The following is an 18,049-nucleotide window of genomic DNA, read 5'->3' as shown; positions in this document are numbered from 1 at the left end:
AAAGCAATGGTACTGAACTGACCCCTGGAGAACCCCACCTTCCTCCAGTATGAAAAACAGCTATTTATTACTTAGCCTGTTTTCTGTCACTCAACTAAATTTGAATCTCATGCTTAAACTGTTCTTTTTATTCCACAGTTTTCAACTTTGCTGATAAGCCTGTTATTTGGCTCTTTATCAAATGCCATTTGGAAACCCTTGTAAATCACATCAACTGCATTGCCCTCAACAATCCTCTGTTACCCCTCTCTGAAGTTATTGAAACTGAATTTTTTCTTAACTCCATCGTGGCCTTCTTTAATTATTCCATAGTTAACCAAATGATTGCCAATTTTGCCACAAGTTATTGTTTCTAAATCTTTTTCCACCATCAAGGTTAAAATGGCTGACCTGATATTGCCTGGGCTTATCCTTGCATCCTTTATTTGAACAAGGCGTAACATTTTCAATTTTCCAGTTCTATGGCAGAATTCATGTATCTAAAAAGGGTTGTGAGGTTATGGCCAGTGCCTTCACCGTTTCCACCCTTCTCACCCTGGTACATCTCTTCTGGACCAGTTGACTTACTGATTTTATTTTCAGTCAGCCTTTCCAATAGCACCACTTCTGTTAATTTTTAACTCACCGTGTTTCAAAAACTTCCTGTTTCTTTATGACTCCTGAGTGAAAATATACAAAGTACACATTTAGTACCTGAGCCTTGACCTCTGCCGTAATCTGTATACCCTGTTTCTTGTCCTTTAATCAACCTCACTCCTGTATTATCCATCTATTTATATGCATGTAAAAGACTTGGATTCCCTTTACATTGGCTGCCAGTTTCTTTTCATACTTGCTTTGTTTCTCTAATTTCCTCATTTACCCCCCCCCCTCCCCACTTGTATTATCAACCTGACGCTGTCCCATGCATCCTTTTTTTTGCTTCATCTTACTCTTTCATCTTGGTTTTAGAATTCTAGTAGTTGTTTGAAATATATCTATGTGGCCTGCCCTATTTCGGTAAGCACCTGGAGCCCCACAACCCTCAAATATCTAAACTAATCTAATTCTGGTCTCTTAAACTTTCCCGATTTCAATCCCTTCACATTGCTTGCTGCGGCAAAATTCTGGAATTTCCTCCCTGCACCTCACCGCCTCTACACCTCTCTGAAGTCACTTCTTAAAATCTACGCTTTGACCAAGATTTTGCTTGTCTGATTTAATCTTTTTTGGGTTGGTATTATGTTTTATTATGCTCCTGTGAAGCACCTTGGCTGGTTCCATTATGTTAAATGCTCTGTATAAACATAAGTTGTCTTATTTTGCACAGAATTGCTGATCAGGAGGATGCAGTGGTGAATTTCCCCCAATTTTTTTTCAGGGCTAATGTTCCACCGACCAAAGTACTGTTTTGCGTTAGTGTATGAAATGTCTTGGGAAAATAATTGGTGTAACTCAATCTCACCTTTCGGGTCAGCAATACAATATCAGTATTTGGCCTCACATGTGCCTTAAGCTGACACCAAAATGTTCTTTGATCTATGTTTCTTTAGACAACGCAGAATGATAAGATCATTTTAACACATTGGTGCCTGCATGGGTCCATTTATGTTTCGGCCATAGTTTCTGGTTAGTTAATTATATAGAGAAATGGATTGCAGCCTTTAGTGTTTTCTAATGTGCAAGTGCCATGAGCTGAGTTGTCTGCCCACTAGACCATGTTTGTTGTTTCTACAAAAACCTTGTGAATTGTATGCTTGCTTCAGACTACATAATGGTTTGTTTTACATTGCACGTCTGCAAGAGCACTTAATGGTGCACGAACTGAATTGAACGCCACCATTGTTCTTTAAGATGTGAGAACAATAATAAAGCCTAAAGCTTGCAATGTCGTGGTCTTGTTAAGTCACATACATGCTCTCTACCATTCTAAGCTTGGCTTGTGCAAAGCAAATAGAATGTTTTATTACTCTAATTCATTTGACTGTTGTAGTCATAAAATCCTGATTTTAGAGCTGTAATTCTCTTGACATGAACAGTGCATGGTGTGCCTGTACCTTTACAGTTGGCAACTTTTATACAGTTAAATCCATCTCTTTTTTTATCTCATTGGAAATATTTATATGTGATATCAAATGTTAAGTAGTTGAAAAATTGTTACTTCACATTGACAGAAATAAATAGTACGACAGAATAGTTTGAATGTGCTGTCAAGGTGAAAAACCCTTGGCTGGACACCATTCAAAAAATGACAGCTGGTCAGGAAATAGAACAAATCTAATTGCATGAAGAGTAACCTCTGAATTCAGAGCATTGGCACTGCAGAAAAAAGCACATTCTAAAGCTTCCTTGGTTTTACTGTCTTTGTTTTCTGTGGCAATATAATATCCTCCCTGTGCGCACATCCTTCTTGCAGAGTTTTAAAAAAAAGATAGAGTACTCTTCACTAGCTTAAACTTACTTCTAATAGTGATCATTAGTGCTAATAAGGTAGTCCATCACCCCATTAAGAACAGCTGGTAACAAAGTAGGAGAAGCCAACTGTTGATTAAAAGTTTACAAAAGCTCAAGCTGACTGAGAGGAAATATAATATTGGCACTGTGATATAAAATCTCCCACAATTATTAATAGCCAATGTGCAGTTTTTGAAAGCTCATATTTGAAATGCATATATCAGATAAATTCAAATCTGTAGGGGAAAAAGAACTTCAGTGAGTTTATAGGTTTTATTTGTTAATTTGACTCATTTGGCAGAGTGTTATAGATTTAAGCTTTAATCCAACACTAAGCTGATACTTGAGCGTCATATGTACGGAGGGAGTGCTGCATTTTCAGAGGTTCTGTCATTCAGATGAAGTCCCATTTGCTTGCTTGGGTAGTTCTGTAAAAGACCCCTTGGTACTTTTGAAGAGTGAGGCATTTTGCCAACATCCTGACAAACCTTGGGTTTTTCCTCAGGCAATACTGAAAGCAAGTTTATTCACAGCTGTGTTCTGATGGGATCTTGTTGCATAAAACCAGTGACTGCACTTTTCTTGCCCAAGTGCAATTCGAAAAATAATTTGGATATTAGGCTCTTTTGGATTATCGATTAATGAGATGCTGTGTGGAAATTCCTTTTGGTTGAGTGGGAAAGCATTCGGATTAAATACTAGTAGTTTTAATGGTATCACTTGTACAAGCAGTTTGGTGTCTAAATTCGGTAAAATGTCAGTCATGTTAGTGCATCGCAAGCTATTGATTTCAATTTCGTTCTCTTGCACCTTAACGTAAGTATGTGACTAAAGCTGACTGGAAAACAAATGAACCTTCAGAGCCAGCTTGAATGATCAGTTTGAATCGTCCCCTTGATTCTTGAATGGTAGGTCATGTCTAACTAAAATTCTTAAAGTCACCAGCACATTGGATAACTACATCTTAGGATATTGTCCATAGACTTGCAGAAAGTATTTAATAAGGATCTGGACAAGAGATTATTAACAAAGTGGTATAGAACCTTGGTGAGAGCCTAATCTGGGGATATTCAGTTTTGGGTGTGGTGGCTCAAAGATGTATTTGCATTGGTCAGGATACAGCAGAGATTGTTTAGAATTATTATGCTTCAGTTTAAAGGGGCAGATTGCTTTGCATGGCTGGTTTACTTGACTCTAGAAGATTAAGGGCAATCCTCTCATGGTATTTAAATGATTAAGGGGGATAATTTAAAGTTAGAGCTAAGCTGTTTAGGAATGAAATTGGGAAGCACTTTTTCCACATAGGAATGGAAATATGGAATTTATTCCCTAAAAGTTCTGTGAATGTTAGATCTGTTACCTTTCAAGGCTGAGTGGTAAATTTTTTGGGTTTACGGAATTGAGGCACAAACTTGCCGTGAGCTAATTAGATGGCAGACAAAAGAGTAGGTGACTATCCTGTCCTGTTGCTGAGATTTGTTAAAGTCACTGTACCAGTGCTTGAATTTTGACATCAGTGGAGAACAAACAAGGGTCAGTAATTGATTATATTAACATTTACTCAGACATTCTTTGGAATTTTGCACCAGAAGCTGATTAGGGAGGTCAAACAGTGCAGCATTTCCTACAAGAGATCTTGGAGAATGTGAGAACGGTCAAGCAACTGTGTGTTTCATAAACCAATCAGATTGAAGAACCCGCACCAAGGTACATAGTCTGAATTCAAGTGTAGGTGCACAATCTGAACCCTGAACTAACCAATCTAACTCATGTATCAAGTAATACAAAGCAAAATAGAAGAGGTAATGACAAGGTTAAAAAATAGAAATGGAGAATACATTTTTAAAATATTTAAATTTTATTTTGGTAAATCTCCGACATTAATCTGTCACTACGTTTTGGCACTGAAAATCAACTGCACGAGAGATTATTTGGTAGTAACTGATATTTACAACCCTGTTAATTTTTTTATACTTGAACAGATCGGTCTAACTTCTGATAAATTTAGTTAGCACCACGTAAGTGCAAAAACTTCATGCTCTTTCAACATGTTTCACTGCTGGGACTTGCATATTGCTATTACAAAACCCTTAGAGGAGCAAGGCAACTGAGAGCAACTTAACTGCTTTCTATATTTAACATATATATGCTGTTCTCACACAACATGTTAAATATTTCTGCATGTCATTTTGAATTTGAATAATGAGCGAGATGAATAGAAAGATGTCTGAAAAGTAGGTGGAGCAAGTCCCATTTCTAGTGTTTTTTGATGTAGAAGATTATCATGATTACTGGAGGAGACAAGATATTTCTCAAACCTGTAATATTAAAGTTTGACCAAAGTAGTGATTATACTTTTATAATTAATGACTTTCAGCTAATTAATTTGGCTGAAATTTGGATTTAAATTAAAAAGTGCAAACCAAATCCAGTGGCCTTTAATAGTGTCACTTATGAAAGTACTACACTAAGAAGAATAAGGAAATAGAAAATGGTTTGATTTGTTAACTTCTACCTCAGTTAAGCAGTGTTGTGACTTTGACGTTTTATATTTAATATAAATGTACAATTCATACAGAACAATTTGAGAAATGAAATAGTTTAGCCATCTGTAGATTCTATATCCTCGGCCAAGGGCCGAATCTGCACGTCAAGTTTTAGATACCTTTCAGCTGGCATCATAAAATTCCAGTAGTTCACTTTACACCATTGATCAAATTTGCTTCTTGATTTGTGATGCATAACTATTTTGCTTACAGATTCAAGTATCAATGAATGGGGAGAACCAAATCACATTTGTTCTGCTTCAGTGCTTTTATTAGTTGGTGACTGTATACTTGGTGGAAAACATCTTAAGACAGAGGTACTGAAAGTTTGAATAATTTTGAGTCAGTTTTATTATAGAACCTCATCATTGCTTTAAGTGCAACAAATGAACCATTAAGTTTGTTGGGAACCAGACTAAAGTTTAAAATAAATTTTCCAGTCCACAAGGCTCTGAATGTCTGCGCTGTCTTGCACTATTTGCTTTTATTTACTGTGTATGCATGTAGATGTTAATGACATTTTCAAAGGAGTCAGAGGTTAAGTTACTGACGTGCAAGGGCTTCCTAACCCTGCTGAGTGGATTCATTTCGTGGCCATAAAACAGTGGCCCCAATAACCGGCTTCCAAAATTTTTTTTCACCAGTCAAAAATGCCAGGCAGGCATTCTTGCCATGACATTTTAATACAGTCAGAAACTGAAAAAAGATGCTGCAAGCCATATGTTAAAAAGAGCCAGAATTTGCAACAACAGGAGCCCACAACACACAAGAATTTGCTTTCTTGCCAGCCTGTTAAGTCCTGCTTTGTTTGACTTGCAGCAAGAATGATGCTGAAGCAACCAGGCAGTGTTAGTTTTTTTTCTCTAGAGGATGTAAAAATGCCCTGCTTTGTCATCACCCTGCAGAAACAGTCAAGTGGGCAAGTTTTAACTTTTAAAAATTGTTTTGATTATTTTTAATGCTACGAGGTGAAGAAGTAGACTATCCAATCAAGCTTACCTTGCTGTCTGACTGATCTATACACCAATTCAGCAATTTCATTTGTACTGATTTTCACTTTTTTTCAACGTGTATTATTGAACAGATATAGTTCAGAAACAACTACTGTTTGAGTTAGTGATGCGCAATTTTGTTAATTTTGCTCAGTTGGCAAAATATTTATCCCACATCTGCAAGATTGTCAGAAGCCTTTCCAATTGAAGAAATCAAGACCATTTATCACTTTTCCAGTGCCAAACACATTTTTCAAATTTCATGAGTTCTTCTTGCCCACATTAAAGTGGTTTGAAACTGTTTAAAATGTTGGATGTTTCAACTGTAGCATCCTCTTTATTATTGAATTGATTGTGGCAGCTGTTGAGATAAGTTGCTTGTAAAACCACTTCACTTGTGATATTTAATTTGAGACATCAATTGAAACTCCTCTGTCATTCTGTTTTTGGTCCAATAGGCTACATAGTTGTGAGCTGTCCATCTGGTATCCTGTTATGTTTTTTATCACCAACAAAAAAGCACAGTAAAGCAATTATGGAGAGCTGTTCATTAGTCTTTGCCCACTGTCGTGGTTATGTGGTCACCACCAACTTTGTTCTCGAACACAAAACTATGAGCTGCCATTGTTCCCTGTCAAGCACACCAGACATGACTCTTGGCATGACTTACTTTTACATGCTGTGCTGGATCCCAAACACTTAATTTGTTCCCATTTCTGTTTTTGTAGCTTGCTGACTTGAGTTCCAGAGCTGAGAGATGCTTTTAAGCTCTTGCACAGTCTTTCTGAGAGTACAGATCATTTGTGTTTCCAACTGTTGACTGTACTGCCTAAATAAAGCTGAAAAGCAGAATCATTGGCATTCCCTGATCTACCAGACTCCAAATTATCTAAGCCGCCCTGTATTTCATAAAGCTTCCTTGCCTCATTTATCAATACTAACTCTGCAATCAATACAGTGGGAAGTTATGTGAGATTAAGTAGAAACTCTAGCTACTAGCCCATGGCGGAGTATTGAGATTAATGACTTTTTGTGCCGTTATGCTTTTATGAAGTAGCCATTAATACTGATGGATAACAGAGCACTTGCTTGTTGCTGCTTTTGTTGGTGGTGTTTTGATTCAAACAAAGATCTTCTAAGTGGTGTGGTTTGTTAGTGTTCTTACGTACTTGTATCTGTTTTACCGCAAGGTATTTGGAGAAAAGTCTCAATGAATGTGCTGAATATATGTGTCGAGACTATTTATAGCTCTATTCTGCTCTTTACAATAGTTTTAACAGTGTATGTGAAGCATTTGAATAGAATTTTAAAATTGAAGAACACAGCTGCTATATCGCAGGTGCATTGAGAATTGTAGAGCTGTGTTACATTCAATATTATGAAGGTCTTGTTACAACTTTTTTGATTAGCATTCAGCGCAGAGTAGACTTAAAGAATCCAATTGAAAGCAGATGGACAGGAGTCAAATTCTGCAGTCCAAAGATTTATTTGGCAGCTTATGATTAAATGTAGAGGTAAGTGTGTAGTCCTGAAAAAACTGAATAGTTTTGAATCGACCAAGCTATTTGGATTGGATAAATAGTCTGCCCAGGTCTTACGATATAATAGTTCTTATTGAAAATGGACTTAGAATATCATGATTTATATTTTACCTTCTAGAGATCAGAATATTTCTCGTCTTCAGGTGAGGAGGAAAAAATGGACGTTACTTCAATACACGTTGTTCTTTTGTACTTACCTAGAAAGTAGTGTTTATAACTTTGGGACAAATGCCTCTGAACTATGCTATCAACTCCAGTAATGGAGGGAAAGTTCATTTGGGAGAAACTGTAAGTGGGAGGAGGCTTAATAGATTCTTGAAGAAATTCCAAGTGATCCCTTTATTTTTTCTGGTTTTTGGCTCCTATTGTTTGCACTTTGAAATTGTCCAGGGACCTTGTTTTACATCAGAACTGTATATGATGTGTAGTTGGGAACTTTATTTCATGGCTGGAGCATTGTTGAAATACAAATTAAAAAATAGGAATGTCAAATGAAAAAAGTGCTTCTCCACTGTCGAGTGGAAAATCTAAACAAGACATGTTGTATTAAGTAGCAGATCATGTTAAATAAATTCAGAATTGTGTTCTTTATTTCAATAGCTCAGACAAGCTTGGATCTAGGCCAGAGTAAAAACAGTAAAGAAAATAATTTCTGGATCAGAATGATCAGTTAATCATGGTAGTCCGAAGAAAAGGCACTAAAAGTCATGATCAAATGATTTCCTGAGAGTGTAACTTTTAATAAGGAACCAATGCTGGTTTAACTCTTTCTCTCAAATAACATTGGGGCTACAGTCTCTACTCTCGTCCATTTCTCAAATTAAGATTGCAAAACTGAAATTTGTCATTTGATTATGGACCCAGTATTAAACCCACTTTGCTGAGTAGATTAATTATTCACTGCATCCATACTATCTCTTGACTTGCATTTATTCCACCTCGAATACGTGACGTTTAACAATGCATGGTGCAGAAGTCCATGAAATGTAGGATCAGTGGCAGTGTGATATGTGAAACTACTTAACACTTCAACTTCAATTTTGAGAAACTGTTGTGCAATGTGGAGCAAAGGAAGCAGTAAGTAAACTTCACATCAATGGTTAATCTTTTGGAGGATCCTCTGCAAATAATCTGAGGACTGCAACCCCCTACCATCCCTAATTTCTCAACAATTATCAAATGCCCAGTGAAAGGCTTTTGGTACTACGTGCCGCATTAATTAACGACACCACTGTAGTTAGTGGTCAGCATGTACGATATCCCGGATCTAAAGAATATATAGAGTTTATCACTTTATTGCAAAATGTTTTTATAAAAGTCCTTTGAACAATCCCTTTAGAAAATAAATGTAATGATGCATTTATAAATTTGTTTCCGGTATGAAACCAGTAACTGCTGCGTAGTGTTCAATTAGGCCCTGATTTAAAGTGATTTTGATGTTTAAAATGCTGGTGAGACTTTCAAGATTGTTGCTATAAATATTTACATAATGTTTTGAAAGATGCTAGCCAGTCCAAATGATGCCCGGATATATTTTTTATGATGCCACACAGTAATTCAAGGCTGGAGTTGAACCTGGGTGCCTGTAGTTGTGAAGCAGCAGTGTTAACCACTGTGCCATCATGCCACCCATCCCTAATTAATAGCATTTTCCATATGCAACCTTGATCACCTTAACTACTTGTCCTGATACCTGAAGGGACCTGCAGACATGCAGTTAAATATCCCTTTACACTCTAGAATTCATCCATTGCCTCAAACTTCTGGATTGAATTCAATTTGTTACTTTTCTACTCACCTGACCAGGTCCTTGATATCTTTTTGCACCCTACAGCTTTCTTCCTCCTAACAGCCAAATGACAAATTTTGCTATTTGCAAACTGTCAGTATACCCCTTTTTTAAAAAAAATTGATAAGGTGCCATATAAAAGATGAGTTCAGCATTTTGAGATTGTTATGTTAGCATAAAGGATTGGCTAGCTAATAAGAAACAGGAAGTTGGGATGAATTTTCAGATCAGCAAACTAACTATGGAATGCCACAGGGATCAATGCAGGACCTCAATTATTTGCAATCTTTATTAATGACTTGGATGAAGGGACCAACTGTATTGTAACCACATTTGCTGCTGATACAAAGATAGGAAAGCAAGTTGTGAGAAGTTGATGAGAGTCGTAGTGAACATGCTGAATTCCCTTCATCTTCTGAGAAGGTAGAGGGATTGATGGTTTTTCTTAATAGCGTTGGCATGGGGGTACAGAACAAGTTGTTGATCTGGACACCTAAAAATTTGAAGCTCTCAACTATTTCTACTTCGTCCTCATTGATATATACAGACATCTCCTCCGCTACGCTTCCTCAAGTCGATGATTATCTCCTTTGTTTAATTGACATTGAGGGAGAGATTATTTTCGCACCAGTTCACCAGATTCTCATACTTCTTTCTGGTACTCTGTCTGATCATTGTTTGAGATCCAACCCACTAAGGTGGTGTCATCAGCAAACTTGAGAATTGAATTGGTGGGGAATTTGGCCACACAGTCATAGGTGTATAATGAGTGTAGTAAGTGGCTGAGGGCACAGCCTTGTGGAGCGCTGGTATTGAGGCTGATCATGGAGGTGCCTTACTGCTTGCTGTCTGTGGGTAAGGAAGTTCAGGATCCAGTTGCAGAGAGAGGAGCTGTGCCCAGGCCCCGGAGTTTGGAGATGTTTTTTCAGAATGGTATTGAAGGCTGAGTTGTAGTTGATAAATTGGAGTCTGATGTAAGTGTCTTTGTTATCTAGGTGTTCCAGGGTTGAGTGCATGGTCAGTGAGATGGGGTTTGCTGTGGACCTGTTGCAGTGGTAGACAAACTGTAGAGGATCCAGCCAAGCTGGGAGGCCAGAATTGATTTGCGCCATAACTAGCCTTTTGAAACACTTCATAATGATTGATGTCAGAGCCATGAAGTCATGCTGCTTGGCTTCTCTTTGTTATGGGACGATGGAACCTACCTCTGCCAGCTTGCCCGTGCACAGTGCTCGTCCAGATACCCCATCTGGGCCAGATGCTTTCCAAGGGTTGACCCTTGAGAAGGCTGCTCTGACATCTGCAGTAGTGACCTCGGATACAGGTTCATTCCAGAGTGGAGGGCGTGCTCTTTCTTACGTCATGTTCAAAATGGGAATAGATTGCATGAGCTCACCAGGGAGGGGTGCATTGCTGCCGGTGATTTTTAAGTATTTTCATCTTGTAGCTTATGTCCTGCAGACCTTGTCATAGTCAGTGGGTCCTGTGTTGCTGATCTAGGACTCTGTGGTCCAGTACTGTCTTTTGGCATCTTTGACCTTCTCAGATCATATCTGGTTTTCTCAAATAGATCAGGCTCACCTGACTTAATTGCCTCACTCCCAGACTTCAGCAAGCAGTGGGTGTCCCTTTTCAACATGAGGCGCTTGAGTGTTACAAGTTAACCAGGAAGGACCTAAAGAGAGAGCTAAGAAGAGCCAGGAGGGGACATGAGAAGTCTTTGGCAGGTAGGATCAAGGAAAACCCTAAAGCTTTCTATAGGTATGTCAGGAATAAAAGAACGACTAGGGCCAGTAGTGGAAAGTTGTGTGTGGAGTTCGAAGATTAGGAGAGGCACTAAATGAATATTTTCGTCAGTATTCACACAGGAAAAAGACAGTGTTGTCGAAGAGAATACTGAGATACAGGCTTAGACTAGACGGAATTGAGGTTCATGAGGAGGTGTTAGCAATTCCGGAACCTGTGAAAAGAGGTAAGTCCCCTGGACCGGATGGGATTTATCCGAGGACTCTTTGGGAAGCTAGGGAGGAGATTGCACAACCTTTGGCTTTGATCTTTGTCGTCATTGTTTACAGGAATAGTGCCAGAAGACTGGAGGACAGCAAATGTTTTCCCCTTGTTCAAGAAGGGGAGTAGAGACAACCCTAATAATTATAGACCAGTGAGCCTGCCTTCTGCTGTGGGCAAAGTTTTGGAAGGGATTATAAGAGAGAGGATTTATAATTATCCAGAAAGGAGCAATTTGATTAGGGATAGTCAATATGGTTTTGTGAAGGGTAGGTCGTGCCTCAGTCCTTATTGAGGCCTTTGAGAAGGTGACCAAAGAGGTGGATGAGGGTAAAGCAGTTGGTGTGGTGTATGTGGATTTCAGTAAAGCATTTGATAAGGTTCCCCACGGTAGGCTATTGCAGAAAGTACGGAGGCATGGGATCGAGGGTGATTTTGCGGGTTGGATCAGAAATTGGCTAGCTGAAAGAAGACAGAAGGTGGTGGTTGGGAAATGTTCCTTTTGGAGTTCAGTTACTAGTGGTATATCGCAAGGATCTGTTTTGGGGCCACTTCTATTTGATATTTTTAAAAATGACCTGGATGAGGGCATAGAAGGATGGGTTAGTAAATTTGCGGATGACACTAAAGTCGAGTTGTGGACAGTGTGGAAGGATGTTGCAGGTTACACAGGGACATAGATAAGCTGGGCTAATGGTAAGATGCTTGGTAACGTAGATGAGCAGAGAGATCTTGGTATCCATGTGCATAGATCCTTGAAAGTTGGCACCCAGGTTGATAGGGTTGTTAAGAAGGCGTACAGTGTGTTAGCTTTCTCTGATAAAGGGATTGAGTTTTGGAGCCGTGATGTCATGTTGCAGCTGTATAAAACTCTGGTGCGGCTGCACTTGGGGTATTGCATACAGTTCTGGTTGCCACATTATAGGAAGGATGTGGAAACATTGGAAAGGGTACAGAGGAGATTTACCAGGATGTTGTCTGGTATGGTGGGAAGGTCTTGGGCGCAAAGGCTGAGTGACTTAAGGCTGTTTTCGTTAGAAGGTGGTTAAGAGGTGATGGAGGTTAATAGGGGCATACAAGATTATCAGAGGATTAGATAGGGTGGACAGTGAGAGCCTTTTTCCTTGGATAGTGATGGCTAGTACGAGGGGGCATAGCTTTAAATTGAGTGATAGATATAGGACAGATGTAAGAGGTAGGTTCTTTACTCAGAGTAGTAAGGGCATGGAATTCCCTTCCTGCAATAGTAGTGGACTCGTCAACGTTAAGGGCATTTAAAGGGTCATTGGATAAGCATATGGATGATGTTGGAATAGTGTAGGTTAGATGGGCTTTAGATTCGTTTCTCAGGTCGGCGTAACGTTGAGGGCCAAAGGGCCTGTACTGTGCTGTAATGTTCTGTGTTCTACGTTCTATGATCTGAGCCCATCCCTCCTCATAGGCTGGTCCCACCAACCTCGGTATCAGCCTAGTGAACCTCCACTGTACTCCCTGTATGAGAAGTATAACTTAGGTAGGGAGACTAAAGCTGCTTGCAATACACTAGGTGTGGTCTCACCAAGGGCCTGTGTAACTGCAGTAAGGCATTTCTATTCCTGAACTCAAATCCTCTTGGAATGAAGACCAGCATATAATTTGTCTTTCTAATTGCTTGCTGTACCTGCCTCTCCACTTTCAATGACTGGTGTGCAAGGATACCCAGATTTCTTTGTACATCTACACTTCTGAATATATCATCATAGAAATAATACTCTTCTTTCTATTTTTGCACCAAAGTGATGCCTCAAGCCACGTTGTACTGCATCTGCCATGTGTTTACCCATTTGCTTAACTTGTCTAAATCACCTTGAAGCCTCCTTGCATCCCCCCCTCAATTCTGCCTACAGAGTCAAAGATTATCAAGGTTAGGGGAGTATGGAATTGAGGTCCCAATCATGGTTTTATTGAATGGCGGAGGAGGGTTGAGGGGCTGAATGGCCTACTCATTCATTTTTTTAATATGGTTAGGGAGGATCTTCTACTTCTGATTCTGTTGTCTACTATTTATTGTAAATATCACAGGTGGTTCACACATTTACTCCTGATTATTTGCATTGATAATTCAGTGCAGTATAGATGTTGTATTAATAATACATTGATTACTACCCCTCTTTCAACCATGATGTTATTTCTACTATGTTGTAATTCCCTCCTACAGGAATCCTTGCAGATTAACTTGCAACTTGTTCCCTGGTGTCTGGTTTCTTATAAATTTAGTGTGTAGTTGAAGATTATCTAACTGATTCACACTCCTCTTGACCTATACTGCAAGCATTGCCAATCTAGTCATCGTGCAATCCAACATATTTTTAAACTGCACTACTGCAGCAGTTGAAGACAGGAGTTACACCTCCTGGCAACATTAACATTTTCATTTGAACTATTTTGAGGCAATTAAATATGCAGACCTATACTTTATGCTGTACAGAGTCTGGATTGATTTTTATCTGCACTGTCCCAGATCTTTCTGTCTCCAGATTGGCAGAAACTGTGGTTGCAAACCAAGGTGTACATCTGGACCCTGCAGAAATCCTGATGCATTGACTCTGTGGAAATTGCTTGGGAAATTTGAACTTTGGGCAATTCCCCTGCTTCTCGGGTCCCTCCAAAATTGACTTTGACTCTTGAATTGGGGTCGGCGACTTCATACAGTTTAACTGAATAGTTAACCCAGGAAATGGTAGGCAGAAATATCCTAGTCAAACTTGTGGGTGTCTGTATCACTGACTTTGTTCTTGCTTAGGCAGGATTGTAGTTGTAGTGTTGTTCTGGATTAAATTTTCAAGGAAAGAAAAAGTACTTTTGAAGTCAGAAATTCTAAAACCATTAGAAATGTGCACGTTATCAAAGTAAGCTTTTTTAAGAAATCTTGTTTTCTGTATCTTAAATATAAGTAAGCCTGATTGAAACTTGAGAGCCTGATCTTTATATAATAGTACATTTCAGTCAATTATAATTTACAATCTAAAATACGGAGGAATAAGTGCTCATTCAGTTAACTGATAATGTAACTAGTTGCAGAAATGAGAAGAGGAATTGAGTCAATTTTCATGCTTTCAGATCTGTACTTATGAAAGTAATTTTTTTGTTATTCTGAAGTGTATGCCAACTGTGATTCTGAACTCATCCATGCCCAGTTAAATATAGCATTTTCTAAGGCAAGGTTTGATCTCTATTTAAATAAAATAAGATGACTTGTGTGCACTACTAGCCCGTTGATGTCGCCCTGAGTACAATTTTGATTTTTTTCTACTTGAGTAAATTGGACAAAATGATGTATGCAAGTTTTCAGCCAACTTGGTGCGATTATTCCCTTTTCAGGATATGTCGGAAACAGAACAATAACTTATGTAAGGTTACCATTCTAACAAATTGAGCATATGTTTGAAAAATAAGCCATATGTTAAATTCATTTAATACACTGAAGTTCAACATTAATGCTCAGCTCTGGTCTATCTGTGGAGCGATGCAGCAATCCTGATTTGATGTGCCGATGGTAGATGAAATCAGTGAAAGAGTTTAGAAACTGTAGCTTTTGCTTCTACGTATGCCGCAGTAAAAGTAGCTGTTGTTCTGTGGCTGACTGAAGGATTTGGAGTCAGTGACCAAATCTGTGACCAGATAGAAAATGCTTCAAGCCATATAGCTGCCAGAAATGTGTCAAACGTATTGACGCAAGAATGAGATAACAGAATTGTTGACTGGTCAGTGGATATTCTGATGTCTCTGGTTATTTGTGTGCTGTGCTAAGATTACTTGTGAAAGAGAATGATATCTGTGGGCAACTAGATTTAAGCACACAAGTATTGTGCCACCAAGTTTTTTTGTCATGGCTACTTCATAATGCAGAGATGTGGTTGAGGACGTACCAGATGAGCCACGTGCAGACTAATTGAAAAAAACATGCTAGACCTTTAATGATATAAAAGAATGTCGGAAATACCCAGCAGCATCTGTTGGGAAACAGTTGACGTTTTGAGATAGTAACGTTTTTACTCAAGTAGAGGTGGTGGGGAGAGACTTGGAGGGAAAGTCTGTGGGCTGGAAGGCAGAAGCAGTTGAAAGGCGGAAGAGGTGATGGTTCTAGGTAAATGAAGATGATCATGGGACAGGAAATAAAAGATCTGTCTGAAGGTGTAAATGGCAACACAACTCACTGTAACACCTGCTGTCTTGAAAACTGGGAGCAGTAATTATGATCTGAAATTGTTAAACTGAGTTTGGAAGATGAAGTGTCAAATCAAAAGAGAAATTACTACTCTTGAGATTCATTGGATAGGAGACAGTGAGAGTGGGACAGAAATTTAAAATTGCAAGCGATGACAGGAAGTTCAGGATCATGCTGACAGAATGGAGGAGTTCTTTAAAATGATCACCTAGAGTACGTATGGTGTCCTCATTACAGGAGAACTGAATTGTGTACACCAAATATGGTGTATTAAATTTAAAGTATAAGCAATTCGAGGTTTCCTTGGAAGGAGTGTTTGGGGCCATTTCTATTGTCAGTGTGGCAAAGAAGACTGGATTTGAATCTAGCTAAAATAATTGTTGCGAAGAGATTTGCAATCTTAAGCATCCAAGGAACTGTTCAAAGGAGTATTGAGAGAAAATAAAATACCCCAAAAGAGTGACTTTCTAGTTTCTTGGCCAAAGGTGATTCTTTATATTTATAGAGTAAATATTAATTTAATTAATTTATTTAATATAAAATTAGGGGGAATTGATATTTATTAATATTAAAGATTAGTGCTGGTGAGTTGCAATATTTAGCCAGTGTAAGATATTATCTCTGTTCTGAGAAGCTCAAGTACAGCACTTCTGAAAGGATATCAAGTTTTCTATACAAATCCTACATTAATGCTTCGTGTTTCCCATATGCATCCTCAACTTTTTTATAAAGCTTGTATGGTGTAGAGTTGGGCAAAAGATGGATACTGCGCATTTTTCTAGAATGTTTTCATTTTTGAGCAAATGTATTATATATTTCATTAGAGCCTTGGATAGTGGGGTATGCAGCAAACTCCTGTTTTATATCTATTCATGTGTAATATTGAGCCAGTTAGTCATTTCTTGTGTCTTCTAACTACCTGCTTACCAACTACATTGGTTAAGGCTTTCAGCAATGGGAGTTGCAGTTCATGCTATAAATCTGGTTTGAGTGACTGTAATTACAGCCAAAATAGTGAAATGGCTAACAGAAAGCAAGTCTTCAACCTTATGTCTACCAGTAAAAACTCAGATATTAGTGTTGAGATGCAGTGGTATTTTAAACAATTAGTAATGGTAAAAGTATCAGCAAATAATTTAAATAATGTCGCAAGTCTAATAGCATGAATTGGATACTGCAACATGTCAGACTAGTTAAATTAGTTGGAATTAAATATCTCACTATTTTAACTTACAACATTGTAGCATTGGCATTGTGTTCTAAAACTCCTCATAACAGAAATTAGAACACAACAACAGATTTTTGTTCCAACTGGCCTGCATTGGTATTTGTTTTTCCGCACTCAATAGTCCTAATCCCATTTCCTAGCTCTGATCCCATATCCCTTTGCTTGGCCCCCCACTTACCCTGCCTTTCCCACAACCATTTAGCCAGTCTTAAAACTTTACATTGTTTGCTACAATTATAAATTTCAATATTACAACCTGTATGAAAAAGAAAATTCACTGGTTCTTTGTCCTAAATCTTATTTTTTAAAATATCTATGGTGTCTTGTTCCAGGCACTTTAATCACCTGGAAACAGTTGATTTATTCTGTCCCATTCTTTTGTAACTTCTGAGTACTCTGGTCAAAATCACCCTTGACCTTCAGTAATCTATTAAAAACAGCTCCAGTTTTTCAGGGATTCATATTTGCACTTACATATCAGGCAGCGTCCTGCTGAGTCTGCGGTGTTCTCTCAATACCCTCCAAACATAATCCCCATAATGTGGCGATTTCGCGATTCCCTTATTTTTTGAATTTTATATTCTATATTTGCCGTGAAACCCATTTTCCAAATGTTTTTTTGTGACCGTGTCCACTGGAGACTACTTTGGCAAGTCTGCTGTAAGAGTACCGAGAGATTCCAGTGAAGGGTGAATATCTTTATTCGTACAATATTTCATTATGTATTCTAGGTGGATGTTGCCTTGCACTCTATTAAAAATACTGCTTTTTCTTCAAAGTATCAGCAGCACCTTAATGGATATGGACAGTACCATCTCCAGTGGACGCTCTACTCCTGCGCTGATAAATGGTCATGGAAGTACTGCTTCATCAGGAAAGAATATCACTTACAACTGCTGCTGGGACCAGTGCCATACCAGTTTCAGCTCCAGTCCAGATTTGGCAGATCACATCCGTTCAATACATGTGGATGGGCAACGTGGAGGGGTCTGTTTTTTTTTCTCTTTATTTCTTTAGATAGCTAAGTACCAAGGTAAAATATAATCATTAATGAGGTTTAATATTTTTTACTTGAGAATACATTGGTTAGAAATTTGGTACTTGCCAACCAAAATTGTGATTTTTGAGTAGAATTGCTTTATTCTTGTTTCACTGTAACTTAAAATTACATGTGTTACTTACTGGACTGTATATTGCTCGTTGGTTTTTGATTTAATCTTTCATATTTGTGCTGCATGAAGTCTTGCTACACTTGCTTGGTGCTTGGGTAGTAGATAATCCAGTGAGGCACAGACCTTTTCTATAT

At 38.4% G+C, this 18,049-nt stretch overlaps 1 protein-coding gene across 4 annotated transcripts in view; it reads left to right on the top strand.

Moving 5' to 3' along the window:
* The window catches only part of LOC145355300 (zinc finger protein AEBP2-like), a 76,618-nt gene that overhangs the window by 12,920 nt on the left and 45,649 nt on the right, over positions 1 to 18,049 (top strand). For all 4 annotated transcript variants that reach the window (XR_013888951.1, XM_080207226.1, XM_080207225.1 and 1 more), the window contains exon 2: positions 17,523 to 17,730. Coding sequence is in view for 3 of the 4 variants with exons in the window: in XM_080207226.1 (XP_080063352.1) it covers positions 17,523 to 17,730 (208 nt within the window). In the remaining variant the exon portion in view is untranslated. The remainder of the gene's footprint in view (positions 1 to 17,522; positions 17,731 to 18,049) is intronic.

The sequence above is a fragment of the Carcharhinus amblyrhynchos genome, chromosome 19 (genome assembly GCF_965287045.1).
Source record: "Carcharhinus amblyrhynchos chromosome 19, sCarAmb.v2.hapA, whole genome shotgun sequence".
Classification (NCBI taxonomy): Eukaryota; Metazoa; Chordata; class Chondrichthyes; order Carcharhiniformes; family Carcharhinidae; genus Carcharhinus; species Carcharhinus amblyrhynchos.
This window is presented reverse-complemented; position numbering and strand designations above follow the sequence as displayed.